The 12,617-nt window shown below is 40.5% G+C and overlaps 1 protein-coding gene across 1 annotated transcript; it reads right to left on the minus strand.

The window, feature by feature from the left end:
- Positions 1-2,477: 2,477 nt before the first annotated feature.
- Positions 2,478-12,160, minus strand: LOC308287539 (chloride channel CLIC-like protein 1; the record flags this gene model as incomplete). Its single annotated transcript, XM_080728752.1, has 10 exons — positions 11,588-12,160; positions 10,727-10,834; positions 9,800-9,910; positions 9,476-9,697; positions 8,838-8,978; positions 8,226-8,325; positions 7,824-7,921; positions 7,002-7,148; positions 4,404-5,027; positions 2,478-2,969 (listed from the first exon to the last, which is right to left on the minus strand). The coding sequence occupies exons 1-10, from the start codon at positions 11,750-11,752 to the stop codon at positions 2,478-2,480; spliced, it is 2,208 nt and encodes a 735-aa protein (XP_080584878.1). The 5' UTR covers positions 11,753-12,160.
- Positions 12,161-12,617: the final 457 nt, after the last annotated feature.

The following is a 12,617-nucleotide window of genomic DNA, read 5'->3' on the forward strand; positions in this document are numbered from 1 at the left end:
GTACAGTGTAATCTATTTGTAAAAGGGTATAGCAGTCTCGTTATGCATGGTATATTTCTATGTATGAATCTGTATGTTTTCAGATTAAACATTAAATATCCTTTGAAAATCTTACAACTTATAATTGCGCTCGATATTAAAAAACAAAGAAAAAAAGAATCCCTGTACTCATTTTATTTTCCCTGTACTTATTTTTTAACAATCCGAGTTGCAGCAGAAATATTTATAAACAATTTATGTAAACATCATCTTCTTACAGACACGCATTAGAATGTATGTCTGACATACCATTTCGTGTCTCATAATTCAACTCATTCCCTGTAATAAAAAAATATTATGTGAAGATAATAACAAATGAAATTAAAATCAATAACAAATTGTCTCTTATTAAAAAAATAAAAAAACAAATTAACATTAACATCCACGATTAAGAAAGCAATTGAATCAATGCAAGCAATACAGTGAAAAATCATAATCATGGGATCTCTGAGAAGACAGTGTGTGTTACCATGAGAAAGTGTGGTTCCATGCATGTCTTAGGACTTCGACCTCGCTGTGGGAGGAGGCGAAGACAGCAAAAATGTGGTGCAAAAACGTTGAGGAAAGTTCAACTCTTTCGCAGAGGTTTGTGGAGAGCCCAAGCGGCAACCAACCAAGCAGAAGATTATGGTGGTCTGAACTAGGTGTATACACACAAAAGGTGATGTGGATGTTTCACGTGTTTTGTACACACCCATTTAGCTGGAAAACCACCATCGCTGTGCTAGTATGAATTGGGCGTTGTCACAGGGTTAGTCTCTTGAACAGGAGGGCAAAAGGGCACATCTTCTACAGCTCTATACAACTCTAATGACTCGTCCCTCTCTTCAGCCGAGGCTTCCAGAACCTGCAACGAGAATATGGTGCACGATAATGTTAAGAGGGAGGTTGAACATTGCAATTGAATTGTAGCATTCATTTTACCTTTTTATGTGACCTTCTTAATCATAAATGTGTCCATGAATTAAATACCAAGGACTTTCAACGTAAAAAAAATACCATAAAAGGGCATGTTCCTTTTTAGGCAGGGTGTTTAACTGTACTTGTACTGTACTGCATTTCTATTGTATTGACTATAATTGTACTGTTCTCCATTTTTGTCTAATAAAATAATCAAACAAAGACGCTATGGTGAAATCAGGTATTGATGAAAATCTTTAGCATATTTTGGCTGGTTATCAGATTCACTGAATCCATTGATTGGGTTATACATTATAATATACATACAAACATAAATACAGTGACATGTCACACTGGTTAATAACAGAAACAGACATATACTGTAATTCACTTTGGTTGAGAATGACAATGTGTTATTATGTGGTGGCAAGTTGGCAACTCAAAATGAAAGCCATGCCTTACTACTACGGTCGGTACTGGGTACATTTACATGCACGCCAATGTCAACCTGATTAATGCAAGTCATAATCTGCTGTTTTACTGATAACCTGATTAAATTCTTGTCAATTGATTTCACCATGCATTGGGCTATAAGTTATGAACAGGACTAACCACGGTAAAGGCTAATGAAATAAAGTTATAGTTATGGTTAAAATAATATTTTTTGGTTAAAAAGTTTAAGCTTTATATTCTGATAGTAATCATTGCTATAGTGTTTGTTCAGTAACCGGTCTCCCAGTTTCTCCAGCTCAGAAAATAAATTCTCAGCCAGGTTATAAATCTCAGCCAATCAGGAGAGAGAGCCCAGCAAAGAGAATTTATCAGCTTGAATTCCATTTTGGATTTTGCCAATTTCTTTCATCAATTTCACTTGTTAATCTCGTATCGTGAGTTCTCTCTTCTGATTGGATGAAATTGATATCCCGGCCTGAAAATTTATTTTCTGTTTTAAAGAGCTGGAGATACAGGGCATATGCAGTAGCAATCATTCTATGCAAATATAGAGCCTTTTGACACTCATTTTAACAAAGAAATGTCATAGCACCTTTAATAAAAATGATATGTATATGTACATGTAAACATACCCCACATGTTCTGCAAGCGTGTCAAGGGCACATGCATTAATTAGGATCCGATATTATGAACAGCCATCGTCAAAAATACAATACAGAGCCAAACTAAATTTGGAGAAGTTAAAAAATGGGTTAAAAAATAAAAAAAATCGCACCAGTGAAGTTAAAAAATGGGTTAAAAAATAAAAAATCACAACAGTGAAGTTAAAAAATGGGTTAAAAGATAAAGAATCGCACCAGTGCGAAGTGAGCAGTGCAAATACACTACAGAGCATATCTCCTTTCTCCTATCTCTGTTCGTTCTGTACTTTCTGTATGAGAACGGATCTTTCTTTATGGAGATCTGTGCCATTTCTTTTTGGCAAATGTTTTTTTAACTGTTCGCACTGCTCAAAATATATATATATTGTTATGAGTTATTTCTGTAGTTTTACCAGCAAAGCATCATGGTCTCTAGGTATACAGTCACAAGTCACTGCTCAGTGTGGGAATGTCTCTGCTGTCATCACAGAGCACGAGGTTGCTGTTGCGGTTCAGTGTTATTTCGTAGTTGTTTCTCACTACAGAATAATGCTTGTTGACTGCCTTTACTGTTGCCTTGGAGATGAGGTACACCTTGCCCTGCTCCACTAAAGGGAAGAAGGTGTCCACCTCCGTGCTGAAGGCTTTGATCTGGATCTCCCCGCTTTCATCGGCCACATTAAAAGAAAACAACTTGCTCTCTCCCTGGGGGTTACGCCATGTATGGATATCATTCTTTTTGGTCACACGAGCACGCACAAGCCACTCTGTTTTGTAGGGGTGGAGCTGGGCAATAGAAATTACAGATGTGAAGTTATTAGCTGGTCCACGACAGCACTTCTGAGAAGGTCCAAGTTCAGGAGATATGCGGTCCCGCGGAGTACGTTTCTGGGAAGAGGGGAACATTTCTAATGTCTCCGTCTGCTTATCCTCCGTCTGTAATAATCACAGAGGTACATGGGTACATTAGGAGCAAGCAATGAATGCTAGTTTCTCACTGTTGCCTGGGACAGTATGGTTGCTGTCCCAAGTCCTGAGTGGCCTTCGGCCGGTTTGAAGTTCAGGCGAAGTCCAGGATGACTTGAAGATCAGTGCTACTGCTACTTTTTCTGGCTAATACATTTGGATCTCCATACGCCGGTACATGGAGATCTGTGCTAATTCTTTTGCCAATTTCTTTTGGCAAACACATTTGGATCTCTCCTTGTATGGGCCACTCTGTCCGTGACGTCAGTCCTGGGTGGTGTTTGGGCGGCGCCAGATTGAAGTTCAGATGAAGTCCAGGATGACGGAGATCCGTATAATATTTTTTGGCTAATATGCAGTTGGATCTCCATACATGGAGATCCAATTCTTTTGGCTATTATTTTTTGTGGGTAATACATTTGGATCTCTCCTTGTATGGGCTGTTCTGTCCATGACATCAGTTACCGGTACTTTGTATGTGTGAGCTATTTCTTTTGGCTGACACACAAAGTGAAACGTAGGAGCGGTTAGCACTGCTCAAAAAATTACAATAACTTTATTAACCAATTTAAACGGCATCTGAATCATGGTCCCATTAATGCACCTACAGTGCTAAAGCATTCGAGCAAAGCAAACAAAAGGATTATCTTGAATGTTCATCATCACAGTTCAAGAACAGTTAAGCAGTCAGAATTAGTTCGTATCAATTAGTTATTAGTATGACGTTAGGTTTTTGTCAAGCACGGTTTTGCTTGAAGTTTGGAGTGTATTTGAACCTATTAAAACTGGGATATTCAAAAATAGCAGATACACAAGCTCATTGAAGATATTTTTATATCTTGAAGATTTGTGCAAATCTTTGAATATATATGATTATAAAATATTATCGGTTTACCATTATAGGCAACAAATATCAAAAACTTTCAAAAAAGTTCCAAATTATGAAGAGCCAATCTACAAGCTCAGCTTGTGAGCTTGTAGATTGTGTATTTCTATTCCAAATAAAATTGTATGACACATTTAGTATAAAATGGGGCTTATGTGGTCAAGTTTTGTTGTTATACATTTGAAGGTACAGATTGACTTGACGAAGATAGTCCCTCAAGAAAACTGATTTTCATTTATGAATACGACTTCTCAGCGGTGCAAGAACTATCAGCTGAAGTAGAAGAGATTTTTTTTTATACCATTATTATATTTGACTAATAATAATTACGATGATGATGATGATAATAATAATAGTTAATCATTCCAAATAACAAAGTTGGCAGTAATGTCAAATATACCATCCACTGTAGTCAATGAGCTTAACATGCCAGAGCACCGGTATGGTCATTTAATAGTAGTGAGTTACTGACACAATAGTTTTGGGTTATAAATGTTTTGATCAGTTTTAAATCTTACCTGAGCATCATTCCCTTGTGAGGGCGGACTTCCTGTTGGCCGCTCATCCTGTTTGCTGGTTGGCTGAGATGTGGCTGCCACACCTTCCCCAGCAGCTTCCCCCTGGGAAGGCTTCGTCTTCCCAACTGATGACTTGGTAGTTTTAACTTGAGATGATGAGGACTTGACTTTAGCTTCAGGCTGCTTTACTTGCAGGTTACCCATTACGTTGCTAGTGCCATCTACTGGCACCTCCTCATCCGTTTCCTCCTGATTGGAGTCTTCCTCTTCTTGAGAGTCAGTGTATGGAGAACCACTCTCGGGATGCTCTGCATCAGAAGAGCTCTCCATGTGCGCTGCATCCATCTCGTCAGCCCTGTGTCGAAGAGTCTCCACCTCCCTGGCAGGCTCCCTCCCTCCAGTGTGCCTTCTCTGGCGAACCTGGTCCTCCCTGCCCGGTCTGCTCTGGTTGGCGCGGGGTCTAGGGCTGCGCTGAGAGACGTCCTCGACTGCTAGCCTCTCGTGTCGTCCATCCCTCAGTGGGCGGGCCGGGTTAGGTCCCACAGGGGGGTCCCTTTGGCGTCGGCGAAGTGGTGCGGTGATACCGTACTGGAAGGCTCCCTGGACACAGGCATACAGCAGCACCTACAAAGCAAAAACTATAGAGTAAACTCACCCACTACAATTTATGTAATAATGTTTACAAAGAGGCTGAGGCTATCATGTTGGGAGGATTGAAAAGAAATGTAATAGATTGTGATGCATCGTTGCTCAATATCTTACCCTTAAGGCCATATACATACTGTATACTATATTACAGGCTTTTAACCTTATTGGACCAACCAAATTAAACAAGGGGGAGCGCTTCGCTGTTTCCACGTCATCTTTTCGACACCCAAACCTAACCCTTACCCTAACCTAACCTCCGTGGGGTGAGTCGCTAACCCTCCCGACGCTCCTTTGTCAAAATGATGGTTGTTCGAAAGAGCAAGATTTCACCTAAACAAGGTACATAGTGTGGAGGCCGAGTGTTTTTTTTTTGCAGCATGATTAAGCAGATTTCAATATATCCATGTGTGACTTAGAATAGTAGTTTGAGATACTGTATCACCAATATACTGAATATAACCATGTGTGCCTTATATTATTATTAATTGAAATAATACATCATGTATACAGGATAAGTAATCAAGTGTGTTTTATGTTATTATGCTTTAACCACTATAAAATATCTATATATATGTCATGGAGTCACTTGTGCCTTAATATATGCTTAGTGAATGTCTTGCAGGAAGGCACACAGTCTGTTACAGTAGGGCCTGCGGGCTATATATAACCACACTGCATGCACTAGTCACCAGCCAGGAAACGCAGTCTAGCTGACAGGAAAGAGGTCACAATACAGTCACATTTGGAAGAAACAGTTCAGTCAGGGGGAGACATATGGCAATATCGGAGGTCAGGTTAGGCACACGGGGCAGTAAGACGGTGGGATTAACAACCACATTGACACATTTATGAGTTAGCATATAGGATCTCAAAGGAAAGGGCCGAACTAGTCACGTAGACAGCCCTACCCTCTCCCAAGGGAGAAGGCCGAGACTCTGAATATGGTGGTGTAGCAAGGGAGTTCAGTCTAATTCTAAATATGAATAAAGCCCTACCCAGGAAAGGAACTGTAACCATGGACGTAAAATGTACCTCCAACCTTTCTGTGGGCACTATAAAAACTGTCATATCCTGTCTGTATATTCACTTGTTGTTGGGACCCTGGGCCTGACATCAACTCACCCGGGTACTCAATAAAGCAGTAAAGATCAAGAAGCCTCGGTCTCTGTTTCCTAGTGGAAAACGACTCTGCTTAACAATAGCAACTAGTAAAAGTACAAATAAAATCTGCACACTGGTTTTCAGCTCCACTTAGGCCTACTTATTTCTGTTCTCAAAGTTTCAATCATATTTTATTTGTACTTTTACTGTTGATTGTCATTTGTCCATATACAGTACACCTCCAGTGTGGCTACCACTGTTATAAAGAACACATAAGCAGACTGACAGTGCATCGCGGGTTTGAGTCCCATTCCCGGTGATCTTTACCGCATGTCTCTCCCATCTCTCTTCTCCTGTTTCCTGTCTATCTCCACTTTGAAGTAAAATAAAAGGCAGAAAAGCCCCAAAAATACGTCCTTCCTAACATAGTGCCGAATTTTTTTCGTTTTTCTTCTTATTTTTTTATTCATGATTTATTATTAGAAATAGATGGTAAATATTGTAGACAGCTAAGCGAGGGCAGTGCAGTGAGATGACATCCAACATCTACTGAGGTAGAATGAGACATTTTAATCAATATAACTCTTAATGCCCAGCCACGAAGGTCACAATATTTACCAGAATGTTCAGACCATGTGACCAGAAGGGCTAACATGCCGTAGAAGGAGGCTTGGCTGCACTCACACATTTTGCTGTCAGTATAGATGGAGTCTAAGAATCAGCTGTTTTATGCAAGGAAGAGACGTTTAAAATGCGTAATGCACCTCTAACCGTTTGCATCACCGTTGCCTTTTTTGTGTGTGTATCTTTGGCTGTCCATTTAAATGGTGTTTCATGAAGGTTCCTTACCACGATGGCGATTACAATAGTGAGGAAAACAGTAATCTGCAGGGTCACAGGCAGGTCTTTGAGGAGCGCTATGAGGAACTCACTGATCCCCTGACCAACATGCTTCATAGGCTCTGTGATGAAGGTGGTGAAGGTGAGCGCTATGGCCTAAAAAGACAACACAAACATTCATAAGGCAACTGCCCCCCCTTTCATTACACAATGGCCTTGAATTGGGCATTATTTCAAAATATATGTCCAGAGTTTCTCTTTCACACAACAGATCCTTTCTAATTGTACGTTTGGTTTAGGAGAGGGAGACATGTGACATGATATATGAACTTTCTTTTACTTGCTTTCATCTGCTATGTGGAATTCCCTACCAATGGCCTTAAAGGACTGTAAATCCCTACCCTCCTTCAAACCGCTCTAAAAGAGAACCTACAGGTGGCTGCAACACAGAAACAACCCCTGTAAAAATGTCTAAGCCTCCCCTCAGATCTGTTATTTTAGTTCTTTTTATTTCATTTTTTTTTTTTTACTGTACTTAATTTGTATTTCTGACTTTTATATGATTTTCTGCATAGTATTGTTATACTTGTCTGTCATTTAATGTTTCAATGGATTGAGTACAAAGGACCCCAATAGAAACAAGCCAAGCTGTGCTTTCTTGGGTTTAGATCCTCTTAGCAGACCTTGTATTGAACTGTGCTTTTTTCTGAAAACTGCTAATAAAGTATCCAATCAATCAATCAAACCCTACACTGCCTGTAGAGATGCCAGTAAGTAACTGTTCTACATCACATATAGAGATGCAAAGACATGTGTAGTTAGTTACCGTACCTTGGTTGGTGGTACCAACAGGATTGGGTTGACCATGAGAACCTCATAGTATCTCTTACAGGGGTCATCTTGAAGAGTCCACGTACTTCTGAACCACTCTGCAGTTACAACAACAACAATTATGGATAATCAATACCAAACAAATATGCATGTGGTTTAAATCTATAAACAATCGAGTCATTTAAAGCTGCAAGTTTTACGTCCTGTCCCAACAGAGAGGTAACTAACTGCAGCTGTTCAACGGGTATTCAAACCCAGGTCTCCCGTGTGAGACAGACAGACAGGCAGGGCTACTTGTCAAGGTATCTACTCCAGCCATAGAGCCAACGTTGGTCTTGTTGGCAAATAACTACAACATAACGTCCTTCAGAACTTCGGCACAAAAGAATAAGTACAACATACCCTTCAGGCTGTCGCTCCAGTCTATCTTCTTCATCCCAGTGCATTTGCCATTGACACTGTCCATTTTCACCATGTTGTTTTGGTGTTCAGCAAAGGCAGTCTGACAGTAAGACTAGCATTAGAATGGGTATGGCAATAGCAACTAGCATTTGCTTCCATAACATGGAACTACTATATTGTTGTTGTCGTGCAGAAACCCTATAATCCATATTTACACATATTTTATTTTTTAGAGAATTATTGCCCTACTTCCTCATATAAAACTCATGCTAAAGTACATTGGGTCACCTTTGAAAGATCTTGAAAATTAAATTGAAAGTGGTTATTGTATGTTTGCAGATTTTATAAATATTATACCTATAAAAAGTGTTAACAAGTGCTTGTGACTAAATAACTACATTGGATCCATTGAAACACAAGGTCCCCCCCATCATCTGTAAAGTAATGGTTTTGGACATACAAGGACAGTGATATGTTAACACTACAGTACTTGCACATCATATTAAAGCCGCAATCTGTAACTTTCATGTCCTACGTTCTAGTAAGTTATACTTATTAGACATGAATTCTAGCCATATAAGGTCTTACAGAGCTCAATTCAAGTATATTTACCTTGTAGAGGTAGAACCAGTTCCAGATTATGCTGATGAAGAAGCAGAGATAAAACATTCTCTTGAACTGGATAAACCAGGAGATCGCAGAGTAAAACTGGGTGCCAATGATGACCACTATGATGACCACAAACAAGGACACCTGGGGAAGGGGAGGAAAAGACTTCATTCATCCATTAAGATCTGAGGCTGATTCTAAAAATGTCTTCTAAATCCTGTTTTCTGAAAAACGTATGTTGCTATATCAGTGGTTTTAAAACTTTTTCAAGTCAAGGACCCCCAAGCTTAGGAGGACCCCCCCCCCCCCCCCCCTTCAAAATATTTTGTTCCAGGGACACCCCATCTCAAAGTATTTTGTTCCAGGAACCCCCAGAAGCAAAGATTTGAGTTAAAAAATATTTTCCTTAAAATATAATATATATTCATTTCAAATTCATAGATTTGCACACATTTCACGATAATAAAAATAGCAGATTTACAAGCTTGCCTATTTGCAATTTTTGAATAGCCAACGCTAAAATCTAAATGACACAGATGCTTTTCCGGTTTCATTGGTTAAATTACAAAAAACGAAAACTGAAATTACAAACACACACAAAAACACGACTCAGACATTACGACATAAGGCTGCAAGGTTACCTTTAAAACTGTGTCGATTTCCACACCAAAGGTGTCCTCAAAGCGCCACCTCCAGGCTTCGTAGTCATGCGGTTTGAGATCAACCAATATTTGGCTGACGGCGTCATCCAGCGCCCCCGTTCTCCAGCTCTCCTCACCCTCTAGAAGCTTCCGAATCTCTGCCACGGCTTGCGGGGACAGTCTCACTTTGGCATCATAGAACATGTCCTGGGAGTCACTGGTCTGAGGGGGAACAGGGGATAATTTGTCAAAGTGAAATTTTACATGATATATGAAATTGGTTACATCATAATCTTACAGTTCAAGAAGGAAATAAAAACGCACCACGCCAACTCTGTCTATTTCCTTCAGGAGCTTGGTGAGGAATCGTTTGAACACAGGCGTGCATGTGGGCTGTTCTTGAGCAAGTGCCATCCTCTTTCTCTGATCGTCAACCTGAAGTAGAGGAGATATGTTTGAAAGAGAATAGATTACATAGAACCAGCTTTTAATATGATTTCTATGGATACAACCTAGAATCCAGGATTATTCAATATATATACATGATACTAAGTGAAAGCAGAGTTAGAGCTCTCCTTATTAAAATAGGGACATATTGAGGCATTTCAGGATTACAAAAGATTATGATTACAATTGCATTGCCACTATCTATCTAAATGAATATGACTAATACAATTTTGTTATAGTAAGTGTGATGTGTGATAGGAAAGGAATCAGCAAGAATAAGAGGGAAGTTGTACAAGACAGTGGTGAGATGAGCCATGTTGTATGGCTTAGAGTAGGACTAGAGACATTCGCACTGAGGAGAAGACAGGAAGCAGAGCTGGAGGTAGCAGAGACTAAACTTTTGAGATTCTCTCTGGGAGTAACAAGGTTGGATAGGATCAGGAAGGAGTATGGAGATAAAGCCAGAGAGGCCAGACTGAGATGGTTTGGTACAGAGGAGGGCTAGTGAGTTTATCAGTAGACGGATGCTGAGGAGGATGGATCTGCCAGGCAGTAGGCCTAGAGGAAGACCAAAGAGGAGATTTATGGATGTAGTGAAAGAGGACATGAAGGTGGTTGGTGTGAAAGAAGAGGAGGCAGAGGACAGGGTGAGATGGAGGCAGATGATTCGCTGTTGTGACCCCTGAAGGGAACAGCCGAAAGGAAAAGGTATTAGATGGTAGTAAATAGTATACCAAGCACCCGAAAGCCCAATGCTTTAGGTTCAGACTTAAAAAGGAAGATCAGTTTGTACAAGTCACTAACATCTCTTTGCAACACTTCCACTTTCTGGTTACAAACTTTCAGCTCAACGTCATTGGAGTCCTGGATGTGTTCTCTTCTTTTAGTGGGCACACTCGGGTAGTGTGTTGGCTACAAAGAAAACAGAAAGATGTTGCGTGTGTCAATTAGCTTTACAGAGCATGTTATCATCACTATGGTACAGTAGGAGGTTCCTGCAAAGCTGGTGACTGCATTACTCAATCCATCAATTGACCATGTTGCAGCTGATGGGATCAATGGAACATAGTATACTTTAAGTTCTTATTTATCAGCATCACAAATTATGAAAACCGATTTTAAGCACACCAAAAATACCATGACATTATTTGGGGGCCCACTTGCAGAATCACTGGTTTACCCCAACATCCCTCAGAATAATCCAACCCAGTTTAGTTTAGCCGAACCGGGAGAGTGGGCACTAGAGAAGTATGGGCAGTTGGAGTATGCTTTGGAACATGGGCCTGAAATAGGCAGAATAAGGTATTCCGGGTACTGCAGGATTCAGCTCTCAGACTGTAGTTTATGCCAGTCAGTGGTTCTCAAAGTACATTCCAGGGACTCTGTAGGTTCCTTTATGGGGGTCTAAATTGACCCTTACAAGTCTGTAACTCCCCCATAAAGGAACTCACATAGTCCCTGGAATGCACTTTGAGAACCACTGGCATAAACTACCGCTCAAAGTTGGATGAGAGTTGAATCCTGCAGTACCAAGGACCCAAATGGACCAGTTAGGGTCCATCCATGTGTAGAGTTAAGGGGAGACCTTGACATTTAAACGTTTGAGAAACACTGGATTATGCAGTAAGAAACCTGTCGTCACAATAAAGTGCACAGTCTCCTCACCTCTGGTTGTTTCCTCATGGTTTTGGTGCTGGCATCGTAGTTGAGCATGTCGTATGGGTCGATCCAGTCGTCATCCAGCTGTCCCATCACAGCATGCAGTGACATGAAGCTGCATACCAGCACAATGAGCTGTTTGCTGGCACTGCTGGCAGCACCCTTTGACATTTTCCAAGCTAACCAGCTAGCTGGCTATAATGTAGTTTGTAAACAACACCACCGGTCAGCTATTAACGCTGAGGAATTATGCCTCATAGATACAAGTTCGTTTATTACATCAAAGTGCTGATGCGTGTATTGTAAGTACATAGATATATACACGCCCTTTGTCTAAGGGTTAAATAGGTTCTGCCACCAAAACAAGGCTGGGCTCACGTTAGCTGCGGCTCACACAATGCCAGATTGCCAGTCCTCCGCCGTAAAAGTCAAACTCTGCTTTCCCAATACGTCTGTGACTCTGTGTTGAGAAGATGGTGTAAATGTTGATTTTACAAATAGTACTCCTTATGGACAAAATATCCTAACGTTTCAGCAAAAAGCAACGAGTCTAACTTTCCGTTTCGTTCTCGTGGAAGGTTGCAGACGTTTGCAGAGTACGCACAGCGGCAGGCTTTCGCGGAGCATCATGGTAGGTGCAGTTTTGGAGGACCATTACTTCGCAGCGCCATCCTACTCTATGGCGCCATCTGTCTACAACGCTCTGGTACTTCCAAATATTTATGCTACTATTTGACAGCAGCTGTCCAGGGTGGACCAATTAATCAACCATCAAATCACACAAACCAACGAGAAAACTTGTTTAAATGTGAAATAGGGATACTTTTATCATTTGTGTTAAGCTTGTGTAGTGGGCTTTTGAGTGGGTTTGACCTTAACCTACTTAGGGACCAAAACCACACTAGCTGCTGTCACATTTTTCTAGTGGTTCAACCTCTTAACTTTAGTTTGCACCAACTTTGTGCAAACATTGTTTCTTGCATTAATAAAATGAAAATCAATTCTGAGAAAAAAATGGCCTAGCAATGATAACATG

Source organism: Nannobrachium achirus (genome assembly GCF_963921795.1).
Source record: "Nannobrachium achirus genome assembly, chromosome: 1".
Lineage (NCBI taxonomy): Eukaryota > Metazoa > Chordata > Actinopteri > Myctophiformes > Myctophidae > Nannobrachium > Nannobrachium achirus.